Source organism: Culex pipiens, chromosome 1 (assembly GCF_016801865.2).
Source record: "Culex pipiens pallens isolate TS chromosome 1, TS_CPP_V2, whole genome shotgun sequence".
Lineage (NCBI taxonomy): Eukaryota > Metazoa > Arthropoda > Insecta > Diptera > Culicidae > Culex > Culex pipiens.
In genome coordinates this window covers 127,474,399-127,493,849 of record NC_068937.1, presented here as the reverse complement: position 1 = coordinate 127,493,849, position 19,451 = coordinate 127,474,399, and the positions used below count along the sequence as shown (strand labels likewise).

The 19,451-nt window shown below is 41.4% G+C and overlaps 2 protein-coding genes across 2 annotated transcripts; one reads left to right on the top strand and one right to left on the bottom strand.

Moving 5' to 3' along the window:
- The first annotated feature begins 315 nt into the window (after window positions 1-315).
- Window positions 316-7,271, top strand: LOC120423344 (NADP-dependent malic enzyme). The gene is made up of 4 exons (XM_039587113.2): window positions 316-662; window positions 4,490-5,882; window positions 5,946-6,240; window positions 6,555-7,271. Exons 1-4 carry the CDS (start codon window positions 643-645, stop codon window positions 6,713-6,715), a joined length of 1,869 nt encoding a protein of 622 aa, XP_039443047.1. The 5' UTR covers window positions 316-642; the 3' UTR covers window positions 6,716-7,271.
- Window positions 7,272-12,050: 4,779 nt separating this feature from the next.
- Window positions 12,051-14,075, bottom strand: LOC120423353 (NADP-dependent malic enzyme-like). The gene is made up of 2 exons (XM_039587128.2): window positions 13,952-14,075; window positions 12,051-13,893 (listed from the first exon to the last, which is right to left on the bottom strand). Exons 1-2 carry the CDS (start codon window positions 13,969-13,971, stop codon window positions 12,084-12,086), a joined length of 1,830 nt encoding a protein of 609 aa, XP_039443062.1. The 5' UTR covers window positions 13,972-14,075; the 3' UTR covers window positions 12,051-12,083.
- Between the last annotated feature and the right edge of the window lie 5,376 nt (window positions 14,076-19,451).

Here is a 19,451-nt window from a genome sequence, read left to right as displayed (position 1 = left end):
AATCCGACGTTTGACAGTTAACGGCGACTGTCAAAAATCTTCGTTTTTCAACGAATGGCTGTCAGAAATGTAATTTTTTGGGGGTTTGACCAAAGAGTGGTCGTAGGAATCCCACCGTCGGTGTAACCACCAGCTGATACAATCCGCTGACAGCCGGTTCTCGCTAAAAGGCCAAGTAGCGTGGCGAGGGGTGTGTCACGAGGATAAAAAGCGCGAGGGGTGCGCACTCGTGTGAGAACGCGAGGTTCTCTCGCAGAGAGGGAGCGAGAATTTTCGCCCAACGTTGGTCATCTGCCCGAGATATCCTGCTCCAACGGGTTGGCAGACGAATCGCAGCCGTAGCCGTAGCAAGGCAGTCGTCGACGTCGACGTGTGTGTGTGGTGTGTTCTCAAATTGGTCCAATTTTGGAACCCCCTGGGAAGAAGATTGCTGTGGCGCAGGTTCCCGCAGGTCGGATTCGTACGCATTCCATGCGCTAGAGCTGGAGAAAGGCGTTTTTGCGAGGCACGGCAGTAGGCGTTGATTCCTGGAAGAAGCGCTTCGCGGAAGTGAAAGAGGAAGATTTCGTGGTGGTGCATCCAAGTGACCCAAGGGAAATTTGAACTTGAAGGATTACCTGCGGAACGACGACAATAGCAACCATGCTAGCGAGACAGGTTATGTAAGTTGGCAGCTAATTGCTATTTGGGACAGGTGGCCTTCGAAAATTTGAACAAGCCCGAAGGGATCGGAGTTGGCACTGAACCTTCTTCTTTCTATTCGGGAATCAAATTTCGGTACGCAGCCTGCTTGGATGTGTGCGTGTTAGTGGAAAACTACTGGAGTCGTGAACGACCTAACCATACCCCCCTCGAATAGGTCATCAACGAAGGCCATAAAAGTGTCAAAATGGGTAACCAAATTGACCCCCCGTAATCGGAAAGAATGGAGCTTTCCCAGACACGAGTCACCCACATAGGGGATGACGTAATAGAGTTTGTTCGGTAGACTTTTTCTTTTCGAGCGAATAAGAGCAAAAAACCCACTGCGAGCGAAACTCCTCTCGAAGAGAAAGAGAGCGCATGCGAATCGGCTCCCCTCTGCTCCAAACCGCACTCGGGAAGGTGTCACACTTGTTTGTATACATTGCAATTTTCAATGGAGTAAAAGTACACAAATAAATTCCACTTCGAGAATGACCCACTTCACGAGAGTGACAGCCTTTGCATGCGATAATCGCGGCATATCGCGTTGCATCGCGCAGGATGCAATTAGGGCTAATCTAGCAGTCATTGCGGCACACTTTGTCGATGTCAGCAAGTTGATTTGTTTTCGCTCGAAATTCCCCAAAAAAAAAAAACAAATTCCAAGGCCTGCCGTCACGTGTGACGTATGCGCATACGCACCGAAAAAAACAGAACAAAACAGCAGGCGTGGGATGGGGATTTACGTTCGTCGTCGTGTGTTTTGACACTTCTTATCACTTATCACAACGGCTCTAATGAATAGCATGCGAGCGCGCGCGCCTACTGAAGGTGATAATAGCTGTCAACAAAGCAGGCTTCTCTGGCTACAGGTCGGTTGGTCAGCTGAGAGCTGGTTATCGGTGGTCGTTGGTAGTGGTTGCTTGGGTAATATATTACTCTTATTTTTCGGAAATGGCACCAGACACAATGATGATGGATTGATGTTTTTTTGTCGCCATTATTATTTGGTATCTGCTCTGTTGATTGTCAATTGGACCACTTAGCAGGGGAAGGTCTATGGAAGACAAAAGATGAATCGATGCACAGTGCGATTTGGATTGGCAGATATCAAATTAAATTATCGATTGCTTTGTTCTGCGACAGAAATTTCCGTTTCAACCATAGTTCTTTGTCAGTTTCTTACCTACTTTTCGTATTGTACCATTTTGTTAAAGAAATGTGAAAATCATGATTGCCTAAAAGAAATTTATCAATCAAATAAGATTTGTCTTGTAAAGTTTTGTCATGTTTATGTGTTGATTACTTTAGTAGGAAGTAGATACAATTCCACATTGCCATTTAAGCAAAATATCAGTTAACTGAGGAGCAATTCTCTCAGATTTCGCTCATTCGATTTTCTTTTTGTATTTTTTTTAATCCGGCTGAAACTTTTTTGGTGTCTTCGGTATGACCAAAGTAGCCATTTTGCATCATTAGTTTGTTCATATAAATTTCCATACAAATTTGGCAGTTGTCCATACAAAATTGATATGTGAAAATTCAAAAATCTGTATCCTTTAAAGCATTTTTTTGATCGATTTGGTGTCTTCGGCAAAGTTGTAGGTATGGATAAGGACTACACTGAAAAAATGATACACGGTAAAAAAAAATTGGTGATTTTTGATTTTACTTTTGTCACTAAAACTGGAAATTCCTGAAAAGTTGGCATTTTATGTACCCTAAAACATATAAAAAATAGTGTTTTTTGCATATCAAGTTTAAGTGACAAAAAGTTAAATTAAAAATCACCAACTTTTTTTAACATGTATCATTTTTTTCAGTGTAGTCCTAATTCATGCCTGCAACTTTGCCGAAGACTCCAAATCGATTAAAAAATTCTTTCAAAATATACAGATTTTTGAATTTTCGTATATCATTTTTGTATGGACAGATGCCAAATTTGAATGGAAATTTATATAGACAAACTAATGATGCAAAATGGCTTCTTTTGGCATACAGAAAGCATCAAAAAAGTTTCAGCCAGATTTAAAAATACAAAAATTTAAAAAAAGGTCGATTTCGTAGTGAACTGCTCTGAGGATTCAGACTTCTGACATCTGTCAGTCGTTTCATTGGAGCATTTCCATTCGAGCAGTTTTTGCTTTTTTCTACAATGTATTATATAGTTTTGCAAAATGGTCTCCTATGTAATCTTTTAGCAAGAATTTATTCAAAATTTTGTCAGGCACATACAGTTCAGACTCGATTATCCGAAGGCCTTGGCAAACCTTCACTTCGGATAATCGAATCACACATTTTTTTGGTTCCCTTTGTTTTTGATTGATGAGCTTAAGTATGACCCCTATACTACTCTAAAGTGATTAAAAAATTTCAAATCCTAGATGGCGGCCAAAATGGCGGTATACAAATATTTATAAAACTTATTTTTTTAGTTCAATAGGCAATCAACCAATCAAATTTGACTTGACAGAACTCTTATTTCATGTTAAAAGTAAGAAAATTAAAAAAAATGTTCGTGAATCGATTATCCGAAGTACCATACAAATCTTTGGATAATTTGTGTTTGTAAATTTTTTAGTGTTTCTCATTTAATTTGTTATTCTGAGAGCCAAATAAAACTTTCATTCTTTACAGGGTTTACTAAATTTGATGAAAGATTTCGCATATCACCCCTGAAGAACCAGTTTCGTTCGCACAAACATAGACAAACTAGTCTTCGCACATCTTCCACGAGCCCTTTTTGCCTTAAACCTTGAAAGCCTCACCACTAGTTTGTCTTTTGATAGCCAAATCGCGGCTGTAAAAAAAAACTTTTGAATATGCGTATCGCGTACGGATACGCAATACCTGCTCGTGTGGCGTTGTTTAAGGGTTACTGAACAGGAAAACATTCACAAATTTGAGTTGGCGTTTCACGCCAAGTAGGACCAATATGGGTACAGGTAGCTTACAGAAGAAACGAGTTCCAGGGTTCAAATTACAAACCACAGTTGGGTCTCTTTGGACTTTGATTCAGTTGGAGTTCAACTGTTGGTCCAGGTGGTCGATTAAGGCTTCGGTCACGTATTGTTACAGTTTATTTTATCAAAATCCATTATAAATCCCTTAAAAGTTTAAAAATATCAGATTTCTTGATTCCTGAGTGTAGTAAACCTTCTGGGATCACTGAACACAAAGTTTCACCAGATTCAACAGTGCTAACGCCCCCTAACCGCTGTCATCCAGATTAACGGTAAATCCAATGTAAATCGTGCCACGCCAAAAGGGAATCGAAGAAAGTTGGGGCTGTTGCCAAGCGTTGCGAATACCTTAATGAAGCAAAGAGAATATATTAGCGAGTTTGAACGTTTCAAATGAGTAGCTTCCAATTTTCACTTCATGATCAAAACAGTTCGAATAGAGCATCCTCAACAAGTGGCAATCAGCTGTCTGCACCAGTTTGATGTCGTAACTGAAGCCGAACCAAACCAACCGTTCTGGCTATCGTCAAACCAAATCGCTGACCTCGAACTTCCCCTTTTGCTAGCTTGATACACAGTAAGCCACGCAAACAAAGTTGGCCGCGCGGCAGCGCTATTTTTAACATATGAAATCTCCAACCAAGAGTGCTTGTCTCGCGATCGACGAAACGATCCAAGCAACCTAACCTAAGATAATAATGGCGGCGACGCGATGGTCGCTAAATTTAGCGTTTGTTTTGGCCACCGCCTACCAATTTTTACTTTAAACGTTAGCGTTAGATGGGATAAATGAAAACATATCGCTCGAAGATAATGAGGAGTTAAATCTGTTTTTGTTACAGCTTGAGCGGCACTTCCAACGCCCTGAAGACCATTTCGGCGGCGACGGCGTCCCCGACCAAGAGTCTAATGCCCAAGTCAACGGCGCCATCGGCTGCGCCGACGCGCCGGTACCATGAGGTGACCGGGGACATCATCAGCCCCTCGATGGTCATGGGCATCGATCATCTGCGTGACCCGCGCTTGAACAAGGGTTTGGCGTTTACCCTGGAGGAGCGCCAGGTGCTGGGCATCCACGGGCTGCAGCCGGCTCGGTTCAAGAACCAGGAGGAGCAGCTGGAGCTGTGCCGGATTTCGATCTCGCGCTACCAGGAAGATCTCAACAAGTATCTGTACCTGGTCGACCTGCAGGATCGTAACGAGAAGCTGTTCTTCCGGCTGATCTCCGAGGACGTGGAGAAGATGATGCCGATCGTGTACACGCCGACCGTGGGGTTGGCCTGTCAGAAGTTTGGGCTGATCTACCGCCGACCTCGTGGTTTGTTTGTCACGATCAACGATCGTGGGTACATTTACGAGGTTCTGCGGAACTGGCCCGAGTCGGACGTGCGCGCCATTGTGGTGACGGACGGCGAACGGATCCTCGGATTGGGTGACCTGGGCGCCTGCGGAATGGGCATTCCGGTCGGTAAGCTCGCCCTGTACACTGCCTTGGCCGGTATCCCACCGCACCAGTGTTTGCCGATCGTGATCGATGTCGGCACGAACAACACCGCTCTGCTCGAGGATCCACTGTACGTCGGCCTTCGCCACAACCGCATCCAGGGTAAGGAGTACGATGACTTCATCGACGAGTTCATGGAGGCCGTCGTCAAGCGATACGGCCAGAATACGTTGATCCAGTTTGAGGACTTTGGTAACCACAACGCTTTCCGCTTCCTGGACAAGTACCGTGACACGTACTGCACGTTCAACGACGATATCCAGGGAACGGCCTCGGTTGCCGTAGCTGGTTTGCTGGCTTCGAAGCGCGTCACCGGCAAGAAGATCTCCGAGAACACGTTCCTGTTCTTGGGTGCCGGTGAAGCCGCGATCGGTATTGCTGATCTCGTCTGCAAAGCCATGCAGGTCGAAGGTTTAACCCTGCAGGAAGCCCGCGACAAGATCTGGCTGTTCGACATTGACGGTCTGCTGGCCAAGGGCCGTCCCGAGGGTCGCCTCGGTGGCCACAAAGCCTTCTACGCCAAGGAGCACAAAGTGATGAAGAACTTTGCCGAGGTCGTCAACGAGGTGAAACCTTCGGTGCTGATCGGTGCTTCGGCCGCCGGAGGTGCCTTCACCCCGGAAATCCTCCAAGCCATGGGCAAGAACAACGACCGGCCCATCATCTTCGCTCTGTCGAACCCGACCTCCAAGGCCGAGTGCACTGCCCAGGCCGCGTACGATAACACCGAGGTAAGTCGTCACGATCGCGATCCTCACCCCAACTCACCAACCGTATTCTTCTGCTTCTTCCAGGGTCGCTGCATTTTCGCGTCCGGTTCGCCCTTCCCGCCCGTCCAGTACGGCGGCAAGACTTTCCTGCCCGGCCAGGGCAACAACGCGTACATCTTCCCGGGCATCGCACTCGGGGTGATCGCCACCGGCACGCACCACATCCCGGAGGACATGTTCCTGATCGCGGCCCAGGCCGTGGCGGATCACGTCGCGCAGGAGGACCTGGACAAGGGCTCGCTGTACCCGCCGCTCGGTGCCATCCGGGACTGCTCGCTGGAGATTGCCGTCGGGGTGACCAAGTTTGCGTATGAGAAGGGTAAGTTGGGGGTGGGCCGATGGGGGGTCTTTCGAGAAGATTTAACTTCAGGTTAGTGTGGGACACTCTAAAGTTAAGGAACCAGTCAATTGAAGATCAACATACTCAACGGGGGAGTATTTGGTACTTGTTCGAGGAGGTAGAGCTTCAGGTAACTTCATTCGGCTGTAAAAAGTATCTAATGTTTTTGGGTTATCCAGTCACTTCCAGTTACAATAATCTGAAAAGAAATAGCTCCATAGAGCTTCAGTGAACTTTACATGCTAGTTATCTGTGGCTTTAGATTTCAACTCATACGTCTTCCATTTTCCCAGGACTGGCCTCGACTTACCCGGAGCCCAAGGACAAGCTGGCCTACATCAAGACGCACCTGTACAACTTCAACTACGAGTCGGCCATGCCCGTCACCTGGAAGTGGCCCCCGCAGAAGGAAGTCACCGGCGGTTCGATCAACCCGACTCAGCTGCAGGCATAAGCTGAGCCGATCTGTCCCTGTCCCAAAACACCCCAGTATTTATTTCCTCACCACCGCAGTCGGTCTCAAAACAAAACCCCCTGGAATCTACACGAAATCCCTATTTATTTGCGCCGAGCGACGAATTTAATTTTACGCGAAAAATTGCCCCCCCCCTTTCCCACCACGGAAAACGAAAAGCTGCTTTCATTTCCATCTAAACTCCTTGTGATAATAAGTTGAGAGTACCGTGTTGTAGTGTTTTAGATTGATGAATTGATCCACTTAGCCAGCGCGTTAGATGAGTTATGTTCCTGACACACAAACAACTGCAAACGATCGAGAATCGTTACACCACACACACAGACACACACAAACAAAGAAATAGTTAGTCACACCTTTAAAAAAAAAGCGACGGTGAAAATTAGGACGTTTGACAAGTTTCAAAGCGGAAGATTCGTGAATTAAAATTTTAAGAAAGGCAAAGTTTAGTTTCAATCTGCGTACTGATATCTGTATTGATGAATTGTGTAAAGTTGATACAGGAAAACTCTCAAATAAATTGTGACATTAAAAATATTGTGACGTTTTATTATGATTCGAAAAATATGCCGCTTTTCATAACATAACACTGTTCAAATGTGATATATTAAAAAAACATATCTCCTTAAATCTTAAATTCAAGCCAGAGACTTTCTAGTCGAAGATTAACTATACACAATTACACCTCTGAGTGCCATAGAAGTTGATTTGTTTGCATCAGATCTGCTTTCTCTTTCTATCGAGAAATTAAAAGTGAGAGTGTGTGCGTGCAACATGGAGTTAAACTTTTCAAAGTGCCGTGGTAATCTTCACAGCAACTTCACAGAAAGTTTAACTCCATGTTGCACACACTCTCACTTTTAATTTCTCGATAGCTATAGCTATAGTTTTCATGCCATGCGACTTATAACTGGTTGTCTAAGCAGGGATGCCACATTTGAAGATTTTCGAGCACAGGCTCAATGCTCAAACGTATTGTTTTGCCATGTTATTCGATGATTTTTAATTAAATGAATTACTCACGAAAAAGATAACAATGTTTTTAGACAGTCTAAGCCTATCGCCCGATGACAGCTAACATGTTGTGCAGGGAGAGTGACAACTCGAGCTCGATATTTGTTTCCATCAGGACACTGTGACGAGGAATTCGTCATTTTTTAGTTATTTAATAACTAAAGCGAGCAGAACGGACTTTTTATTTACACTATGTTTTTGGCCTTTTTACATCCATCCCTGCGAAATATGTTGGTGGAAATATCGGGTGTTTAGTCAAAAAAAAAAAAGCTTTGGTGTCAAAGGAACTATTGTTCAGTATGAAGTTCTACGTCTTTTGGCCATGTTGATCCTAGGGTGGTCCTGAATTTTCTCATTTCAAAAATCCGAAATTTTTCGTTACACTGAAAAAAGTAGAATTTTGGAATGGTGAAAATTAGTTAGGTGAGCAATTCTCTACCAAAACCGGAAATGATTTTTATTAGTATTTTTTGATTTGGCTCAAACTTTGTGGGGGCCTTCCCTATGACCAAATATGCTATTTTTTGTCATTGTGTACCTACTTTTTCTCAATTGTCCTCAACAATACCTACAACTTTGCCGAAGACACCAAATTGATCAGAAAATTCACTCAAAAGTTACAGCTGTTTGAATATTTACATACCATTTTTGTATGGACAGCAGCCAAAATTGTATGGAGACTTGTATGGGTGAACCAATGACACAAAATAGCTTATTTGGTCATAGGGAAGGCCCCCACAAAGTTTGATTGATTGATTGATTGATTGTTTTATTTGACAGAAAAAGCCAGCAAAGTGCTGACTGAAAAAACTGTTTCTTTTCAATGTGCAATACAAATTAAGTAGATTACATGTCATTGAAAATTAAATAAAAATGTAACGACAAAGTTGATGCGGCTGGCTCCAGAACTCCATCGGCGTAGACCTTTTAAGGAGTTCGGTTTCTGGCGATTAGCGGCTGAAAATAAATAAAAGAAAACTACCAAGATAAATGTGTTCAAGATGGATGCAAATACAAACGAGGGAATGAATCGGAGAATTAACTAACAAAATAATTAAGCGAAAATATTAACGGACTTTAGAAGTTTTTCTATGATGTCAGGTCGGGACAAACACTGCTTTAGTTGATTTTTGAAGATATTTAAGGATGAACTTTTACCAAATCTATTGTTAAAATAATTATAAAGCTGAGCTCCATTGAAATTTATACTGCGCTCACCAGGTACTGTGGTTACGTTAGGACGATTCAACAGATCGTGATATCTTGTACCATATTGATGGTTAGAACGAACAAATTTAGTATTACTATGGGTTTTATTATTTAAGCAAAGGTAAATGAAACTACAAACTTGAAACACATATATTCCCCTGACAGGTAAAATATTATTCTTTACATACAAAGCGACTGTGTGACTACGAATAGGAAGATTTAAGATGATTTTTAGGATTCTATTTTGAGCTACTTGAAGTTTATTGATAAGAAGACCACATGCATTACCCCAAACAGCTGTTACATAGGAAAGTATAGAATGAAATAGAGAATGATAGATGAGAAAAAGAACTTTTTGAGGAAGCTTGTGCTTTATTTTAAAGATGATACCAGTGATTTTATGAAGTTTTAGTATAAGAGCGTTGATATGTGCTGACCAATTAAGACGATTATCTAGAATGATACCTAAATATTTAGTGTCTGAGACTACTTCTAAATCTGGAAATTTACTTGTGGTGAGAGATAAACTATTGGGTATTGAACGTGAAGAATTTTTTATATTTATAATGTTCGTTTTGTTATTATTCAATGTTAATTTATTCAATCTAAAGTATTCGATTACTATTGTTAGATCGTCTCGCAAATTAAGATCATTCATGTTAGTAGACTTGTTATTATAAAAGAGAGAAGAATCATCTGCAAAGAGCCTCAAGTCCCCTTTAAGAGGAAGTAACGAAAAATCATTTAAGTATATAATAAAAAACAATGGACCAAGCACAGAGCCTTGAGGTACTCCCACGTTTACTAAAGTTAGCAAGCTATGTATTCCATCAATACAAACAAACTGAGCACGATTAGAAAGATAACTAGTAAATAAATCCAAAGCAATACCACGAACGCCAGCATATCTAAGTTTATCTATTAATATTTTTCGATCAACTGTATCAAATGCTTTCGATAAATCTAAAAATAAACCAAGAACGTCATCGCGATTATCTAAGTTAAGTTGAATCTTATTTACGAGGTCAATAACAGCATTCGATGTAGATGATTTTTCCCGAAAACCATATTGTTGGGGACAGAGAAAATTATTACTATTTAGAAAAATGGTTAAGCGATTGAATAGAATTTTTTCAAATATCTTATTGAGGACAGACAAAACAGAGATGGGCCTATAATTGTTAAATAATGAAGGGGAACCTGCTTTAAAAACTGGGGTTACCCTAGCTATTTTTAATTTATCAGGATAAATGCCTAGAGACATACACAAATTGAAAATATTAGAAAGAATAGGGGAAACTACATGACTTAACTTTTTAAGAAGGAAAGCACTAATTTTATCGAAGCCACTAGCAGTATTGTTACTAAACGAATTAATTAGATTTTCAATTTCAGTTTCATTAGTAGGATTTAGGAAAAAAGTTCTTTGACTTCGTTTCAACGTTTCAAATTTGTTTATATCATCATTCGGGTTAATTACAATTTTCTGAGCCATTTGTTCTCCAATTGAAGTGAAATATTTATTGAATTCGTTCACGATTTCTTGTTTTTTTGATATTTTTACTTGTTGGCCAGAAGGAAGAGTTTGGGTCATTTCAGATGGTGAGTTGAATTTTTTATTACGCCCTAAGACATTATTAATATTATTCCAAATTTCTTTTGTGTTCTTGGCATTTGCAAATTTGTTAATGTAGTACTTTTTGTTCAATGTGTCGTTATAATTTTGAATTCTTTCAGTTAGATTCTGTATTTTTATGTCAATATTATCAGTATTTTTACCTAGTGAAACAAACTTCTTTCTTTTTTTTCTTAGATTTTTCGATGAATTCAGCAAAGTTTTTAAACCATCAGTCATCCAAGGACAGATTTCTGATGGTTTTGACTTTAGTTCGATTTGTGTCGTGCATTCTGTTAAAGTTCTGTTAAGAGTCGAAAGGAAATAATTGTAAAATTCATTAGGATCATCATAATTGCCCATGTAGGTTGGATTAAATCGTAGTTCAAGAAGTTGCTCTAATCTACAATAATTGATGTGTTGTTTAAATTTAGGTGTGTTTGGTAATAAATGAGGAGAAAATGGAACTAAAGTAACAATAAAATTATGATCACTGTCAGGATTATGGATGGTATCATTAATGATTGAAAAATGTTCAGTATAATTAAATGCTACATGATCAATAATTGAGTTACTGGATGGTCTAGTTATGTTTGTGTTAGTAATCGAAAAACCGAATGATGATAAGATATTTAAATAATCGTTTAATTTAGTAGAAGAGGATTTAGTATCTATGTTTATGTCGCCTACGAGTATGTGTAATGAGTTACTTGAAGATAATGTACTTTCTAAATGGTTGAAAAAATCAGTTAAAATACTATCATCTGGTGGCCTATAATAAGAAGAAACAAGAAGAGATTTATCGTTATCACTAAAAATTTTAATTTGAATGAAATTTATCGAGTTATTTGCAGAGACTATTTCTGAACTATTGATAATTGAAAAGTTGAGTTTTTTAAGCACAAACACAGCTAGACCGCCCCCTCTACCATCTTTACGACAAGAAAAAGTTGATTCGTAACCATCAATATCGTATAGTTGAACTAAATCAACGGAAACCCATGTTTCACTCACAACAAGCACATCTGGTTTACGTGGCAACTTGTGAAGAGCAAATTTAAGCTTATCAAAACGGTTAATATTACTTATACTTCTAGCATTTACTTGAACAAAAAGTTTGAGTCAAATAAAAAAATACAAAAAATAAAAATGGTCGAAATCGGCCGATTTCGTAGAGAGTTGCTCAGGTTGAATATTTCCTCTTTTTTTTGAGTAATATTACATAAAAATTGTGTAAAAATGTGAACCTGATGAATATTCATCAAAAACTGATGAAAATTTATCAATTTATCTGGGGTGAAATTAATCATTTTTTTGACACAAAATCTGTCACCATTTCCTGATGAATATTACCATCATTTTTTTTTTCTGTGTACGTAATAACGCTCCCTTTGTTACATTTGAAAGCTCAAGACTTCTTCTTTATGTAAAAATCTCAGGAGGGTAAAACAAGAAAATACTATTTTGTTTTCAAAATGTTTAATTTATTCAAATTTTAGAAAAAAAAAATCAACCTCTGGCCTTTCCTCCACACGCGGGTGAATTTAGTTTCATAACAGACGCTGCCCCCCTTCTACGCTCCGCCCATGGCCACGTCACCGGAAGGGCACTCTCGTACCGCGCAAAGTACTGCGTCGACCGCACAAACTCCCTCTTGTCCTCCGGCTCCGGATAGAACGACGCGATCCCCCTCTGGTAAGCACACTCGATCACCCGAATCGCAATCTCCAGCGAGCATTCCGGAATCCGACGAAGGGGTGGGTAGAGCGAACCGCGGTCCAGATCTTCGTCCGTGGTCATCTCACCGACAACTTTTGCCGCGATTACAAACATTTCCGGCGGGATGTGGTGGGCACCGGATGCGATCACTCCGAGGGCTACGCCGGGGAAGATGTACGCGTTGTTGCCCTGGCCGGGCTCGAGGATCTTGCCGGCGAATTCTACTGGGGGGAAGGGCGATCCGGAAGCGAAGATGCAGCGGCCTTCGGTTTGCTCGTATGCTTCCTGAGCGGTGCATTCGGCTTTGGCCGTTGGGTTCGACAGGGCTAGGATGATCGGGTTTGCGTTGTTAGTGGCCATGGTTTGGAGGACTTCTTGGGTGAAGGCACCGGCGGCGGCTGATGCTCCGATTAGGACGGACGGCTTGACTTCTTTGATGAAGTTGGCAAAGTCTTTGGTAGGCTGGTGATCACGGATGAAGGATTTTTTTGGTCCACCAAGATCACCTTCCGGGCGATCACTGGCGAGCAGTCCCAACTTGTCAAACATCCAGACCTTTTCGTGCGCTTGCTCCTTTGAAAGACCCTCCTCGACCATGGCTTGAATGACGAGGTCCGCAATCCCAAGTGCAGCCTCTCCAGCGCCCAAGAACACAAACGTATGATCGGCGATCTTCTTCCCGGTAAGGCGTTCCGAGGCGTACAACCCAGCCAGCACTACTGCAGCCGTTCCCTGGATGTCGTCATTGAACGTGCAGTACTTGTCGCGGTACGCGTCCAAAAGCCGAAACGCGTTCTGATTTCCAAAATCCTCAAACTGAATCAACGTATTCTGACCGTACCGCTTGACGACCGCCCTCATGAACTCGTCGACCAGTTCATCATACTCATCGCCCTGAACACGTGGCTGCCTCAATCCAATGTACTGCGGGTCGTTCTGGAACTCTTCGTTGTTCGTCCCAACATCAATCGTCACCGGCAGGCACTGATGCGGCTTAATCCCAGCCAACGCCGTGTACAACGCCAACTTCCCCACCGGAATGCCCATCCCACAAGCCCCCAAATCACCCAACCCCAAGATCCTCTCTCCGTCCGTCACCACGATCGCCCTCACGTCCGACTCGGGCCAGTTCTTTAGCACCTGGTACACGTGCCCGCGATCGTTGACCGTCACAAATAACCCCCTTGGCTTCCGGTAGATCAATCCAAACTTCTGGCAGGCCAACCCCACCGTCGGAGTGTACACGATCGGCAGCATCAGCTCGATGTGGTCCGCCACCAGCTTGAAGAACAACGTCTCGTTCCGATCGTGCAGGTCCATCAGGTACACGTACCTATTCAGATCGTCCTCGAAGCGGCTGAACACGGTCCGACACAGCTGCACCTGCGTGTCCAGCGTGCGGATCGTCGCCGGAAGCAGGCCGTGAACGCCGAGCGTTTGACGTTCCTCGAGCGAGAAGGCGAGGCCCTTGTTGAGACGGGAGTCCTGCAGGTAGCTGATGCCCTTGACCTGGCCCGGGACGATGATGTCGCCGGTGACCTCGCGGAAGGCGCGGCTTGGGGTGATAACCAGCTTGGCGGTGGCCAGCAGGCGGCATAAGCTGTGGAGTTGGGAGGGAATTAGTCTGGAATGTTCGGGTGATCTTCAAGGTGACCTACCTTAACGTTTTGAGGGCCATCGCTTCAAATTTTGCGATCGAGTTGTCAAGGCATACTGAGAGCTTGATGCCGGTGGAGCAAGAAATTTATTAGGGTTGGTTTAGGTCGGCATGATTGGTCAATTCAAGCAAAACAATGCCAAAGGGCCGTTGTGGGTTTGTAAACAAAGAGTGTGTCCTGCTCACGCTAGAGAATTTTTACATCTGGCATGAAAGGGATACACTCTTTGTTTATAAACCCACAACGGCCCTTTGACATTGTTTTGCTAGAATTAGCACACGGATTGGATGGCGGATTAGTCATGCCAAGATTGGACGATTTGCTCCAAACTGTCTGGAAAATTTCGATTGTCTAATGAGAATCAAATTTATTAAATTTGCAAGAAGTTATCGATTCGAGGCTGCGAAATAAACATTACCTGAGATAAATCTGAACATTTAGCTTAAAGAATAACTAAGTTCAAACACTAATTCGGTCCTACGCATTCGTTTCCGTAATGTTTAACAAATTAGCACCAAGTAGAGCGTCCAATTTCCCGGGGTTACAAAATTCCCGGGAAACGGGAAATTTTCAACAAACTTCCCGGGAAATCCCGGGAAATTCCAAATGTGTGTGTGTGTGTGTGTGCAACCAACCAAACGGGACCACGCGGTCGCTTCTTACAAATTGAGTTGTTTCCATGTATTTTAGATTTTAAATTCTATACATGCAAATAACTCGCATAGGCATTCGGTAGGTGTTAGCTCTGCCGAGCTTCGGTGACCCATTTCTACGCAGGCTAGCCGTGCGCGAGGTACTTCAGCTTGAATCGACAAGCCCCGCCCTAAAGAACGTTTGCATCAATCGGATTCAAACGTTATTTAGCACTTCCAAGTCCTTGTCAAATGGACAAAGACCCAGCACGTATATAGTTTGTAGTAGTAGTATTCCTAATTCTACCAATCCAAAGGACGGGGGATCGAACCCCGCTTCGAGCGACTTTAATGTTTCATTCATGTTAAGAGTTTCAAAAATTCATATTTCCTGATCTTTCTCGTTTGGAGCAGATGGGAATCGAACCCAGGATCATTCGCTTACAAAGCGAACACCGTAACCAGCCAGTCACGGCTGCTCCATATTTCCAATTGGAAGTTTCTCACCCGAAAAGCAGCATCATCCGTCAAACCGGCAGCGATTACATTCACTATTTCGTCACGAATCCGGCGACTTCTCGAGCCGCCTGCATTTTGAGCCGCTCAGAAATCGAGCCGCCAATCTCAGCAAACGTTGCCTACTCCCGCCCCCTTCACTCACTACTCAACTCCTTCAACATTTTCCTCAGCAATTTTCACAACTTTACAACAATACAAACTTGGAATCCACCCATTTTCTCTTGAAGGCCACCTCCTGTATCGGCAGAAATTTCTGACCAAAATGTGACAAATGGATTAAAAATACTCCGTTCGGTGACCGAGATTTCTTCTCAAAGTGTCACTTCTTCACAACACCCAAATCACATGAAAACCTGCAAAAATCCGTCTGAATTCTTGTACCACTCAAAACACTACACTACCGAAAGAACTTCTCACGGAACTGTCCCGCCGGAAAGTCTAAAAATCGCGAACCGTAAAACGTCACGATGAAAAATTCGAAACGAAGAGAAACCAAAAAACGCGGAGCGCAAATTCTTGTCAACCAACCGCGACCAAGGATTGCTGCGATCCTCAAATCCCGGGAAATTCCAAATTTATCGAAAATGGTTCTGATCCTGGTTTTAATTAATGTTTTGCAACAATATTGCATAGAACATCAACTTTATTGGTCAAATTGGGTCCTAAAATGAAGCTTAGATTGCTGATATTATTGTTTACAGCAATAAAGCTTATTTTTCTGAGTACAATGACCCTTTGTACGACCACAAAGAGTTTAAAATGGATTTTTAAATCAATTTTGAAAAATTAATCTCGCGGTCCTTCTTGACAGAAAAGCTCCTACTTGACAGTTCGTTCCAAGGGGACCATAGTTGATCCATTGCAAAAATGTTGTCTTGTCATTTTTTTTTGTTTTTTGCATTAAAAAGTGATCAGAAATTTTACCGTTGTACATAAAAATTGACATAGGGCTTTAGTACCCAATTGAGTATGTTGATATCTTAATATTGATGCTAGGTTGTTTTGAAAATTTAATCTAGGATTCTTCTTGAAAAATCAAGTTTTGCATAAGACTTGAATAACAGTTTATGTTATCATAACAAAATTTGTTATTGGTCTTTTACAAATTTTACATGCTGTCTTTCAAATCGTAACAAACCAAAACCTGGTCATCTATATTTTTTGCTGAGAAGCGTTATTTGTTTATCAAAGTGTTTGAATAGTGAGTAAAATGAATCCATGCTCCACATTCATAAAATTGCTTTAAAATTTGTCTCCGTGACCAGTTTGAGAGAATATGACATTGGTGTTAACATTGGCACAGAAAGTTAAAATGAAAACAAAATTGCAAAAATTATATTGTTGATGGAATTATATTTTCCAGAACAACTCTTACTGGTTTCAGGTCATGAATAATATACATGTTTTTCATATTGAATCTTCTTACAACCTTGGTAGCTCCAGTGCTTAATTCATATTTAGCTTCATATTGAATTTTCTCGTATACTATTTAACATATTCTACTTGCAAAACCCTGTTTGAAACATTTAATGATACAAATTCATTCCAAAGTACTATAATTATTGCTGTCTAACAAATAAGCAAGATCTATTCCCAGTTGTGAAAACTTCAGAAATTTATACTATCTGATATAAATGTTTACATGAAATTAAATTTTCAGACGAGCTGATTATTTCAATATGAACAGTAAATTGAATTGAATAAAATCATATTAAGTTCTCTCACAAATTTCTTTTGCAAAATTTCAAAACTCTAGTGCCGAATACTTAGGAAGATGTATATTTCCACTTGAATCTCGGGAATTCCCGGGAAATTCACAATTTTTTTTTTTCGGGAAATCCCGGAAATTCCCGAGATTTTTTTCCCGAGACGGGAAATTGGACGCTCTAGCACCAAGGCAGCCATGCGAACGCGATTAGTCGAGAAGTTTGTTTGATTGAATTTCCATCTGAAATTGTATGCATCAATAGGGTGTAATATCCAAATCGATTTTCCAGCACAGCACTTTTTCAGTTCCTTTTGGGGTCCTAAACAACTCCCCAAAGTAGGGAACCGATTGGTTTAGTCCTCACTTTGCGCAAAGCGATTAAATTTTCCATATGAATTTGCATGGAGAAAACCATTTTTTTTATTTTGATATTTATCAAATCCGGACGCATGTTCGGATGCTCTGGAATGTGCTCTACAACTTTGCCGAACAGAGTATGGTGCTTACTTGCTCCTAAATGAAGACATAGCGTCCTCAAAACTCGTCTAAAACGTTATTTTCATGAGCATGAGCATGAGCATGAGAGACCACCCATGGTTGTCCTTCTCCGTTGCTGAACAGGACCGTAATATCCCATCAGCACAACCGGTCACACGCTTTAACGATCAAATGATGTTTCCCTTATCAACAGCATGCATGAATGCGCTGAAAAGATAAAACATCACGATCATCAAAACTAGAGCCGGTGCGAATAGGAAACAGTCGTTGGCCACCAACGGCGCCCGCCATGTCAGTTTGTAGATCTCGAGGGAACGGGGCGGGAATGTTAGTTAGCACAGGCTGCTACCAAGGGTGGGTTCTATACGATATCCACACCCCCGCGTGTGCCGGAAAACTACTTCTACTATGGATTTTGTTAGTGGGGAAGGGTAATGGCCAGGATTCATCATAGAGGATGATGATGTGGCCCAATAATCAATGTATTTCGTTGAATAGGGTGATGTATTATGTATTCTCAAAGCAAACAATCGGATGATGCGGATGAGACTGTTTCCGGTTATTTGGTGTTGAATTTAGCATAAATGATTCAATCTTAGACAGCCGGCTGTGGAAAGATAGAAACAAAATTATGTGTGATTAAAAGGTGAAATATTAAACTCAGCGTAACATATTTACGTAGAGATGACCTGAGACTATTTATACTTTTAAATTATTATTAGATGAGCGACCAATTAATGACTTATGAGTTATGATGTTATCTGAAGGACTTGAACAATCGCGTTGAAACAATATTTGTCACCGTGATTCGCGGGAAACGAATGGTCGAATTGAATGATAATTTATATTTTGCTAACGCAATTTAAAACGAATCTTCCCGTGAAACAATTGCAAATCATTATAGTATTAATTCGACTGCGATTCTCCACAAATTCTTCGTCAGCGTGCCTTCCGATCAACGGTGATGTAGGAAGGGCTTCATTCATTAAAATGGGTTTATATCATAAGCCTTTAAATATATTCGTCGGCGTGCCTTCCGATCATCGATGATATAGAAAGGACTTAATCCAGCAATACGACTTGCTTGTCTTAAAAAAAAATTCGGATCGTTTCTATCAAAAACTATATGAATAGAACACAAAACTCATCGGCCGACGAACGTACGAACTAAAAAAAAATTAAAAAAAGAAGAAGAAGACCAATAACCCCATGCACACAAACAGCGACACAAAAGAGACGAAAATAACACGAAAAAAAAACAGGACTGTGCGTCCTCATAGGCACTGCACTAATCTCTTTACCTAAGAATCACAAATAATACACAAACACAGAAATCACGATTTCAAGGAGTTATTCCAATTCACACACATGAAAGCGACTGAAAATAACACAGCAAAATCCGAATCATATGCTAAACATCAGAGAACAATAAAAATAACACTATAAATAAGTGCACAAATTACAAAATTACAAATTACTATAAAACAAAAATTATAAGTTTAAAAAAAATATAAGCGCATATTACATTTTGTTTAATTAGAATCGATTCATTCTTAAACAGCTGGCTTTGGAAAGACCGAATCGTAGGTCAAAATATTGTCACTTATTTTTATTCCTAATCCTTCCTAACTGAATAATAAGCTGAAGAAAGAAAAAAAAACACACCCACACAAAGTGGGGAAGATAAACGGCAAAAATGGTAGTGAAAATCTGGCTTGAGCTGTCTAAAAGCATCAAACGAACTACGAGCAAAACAATTGCAATTTGAATTTAATTTGAAGTGAATATTTTCATCAGTTGTCTTCTGGTTTACGTCTATATAATATTGCATGCAAGTTTGTTTAATTAGGTCTACCCGGCATTGGCAAAAAAAAACACTATAGTTCTTCTGCCGACAAACACATTCATCGACTTTTATTTCGAAAGAGCGCGCAATGTTGTTTACTCTCTCTCTCCTTTTCCCCCCTGACGCAAACCCGCACTATCCACCAACACTAGCATGCACCCTCATACCCACACATAACAGCCCACAACCCAATATAAAAGGTGCAAAAAGAACGCTCTCACCCGCTTCCTCGTCAGGAAAGAATTAAGCCGCATCGCCCTCAACTCCGCTGCTAAGCGAGCCGGTCAACCAATTCGG

Excerpts from the sequence above, each read along its gene's own strand:
- LOC120423353 (XM_039587128.2), bottom strand. The coding sequence starts at position 13,971 with ATGGCCCTCAAAACGTTAAG. Across the intron at positions 13,894-13,951 it reads ATGGCCCTCAAAACGTTAAG|CTTATGCCGCCTGCTGGCCA; the intron begins GTAGGTCACCTT and ends CCAACTCCACAG.
- LOC120423344 (XM_039587113.2), top strand. The coding sequence starts at position 643 with ATGCTAGCGAGACAGGTTAT. Across the intron at positions 663-4,489 it reads ATGCTAGCGAGACAGGTTAT|CTTGAGCGGCACTTCCAACG; the intron begins GTAAGTTGGCAG and ends TTTTTGTTACAG. Across the intron at positions 5,883-5,945 it reads CCGCGTACGATAACACCGAG|GGTCGCTGCATTTTCGCGTC; the intron begins GTAAGTCGTCAC and ends TGCTTCTTCCAG.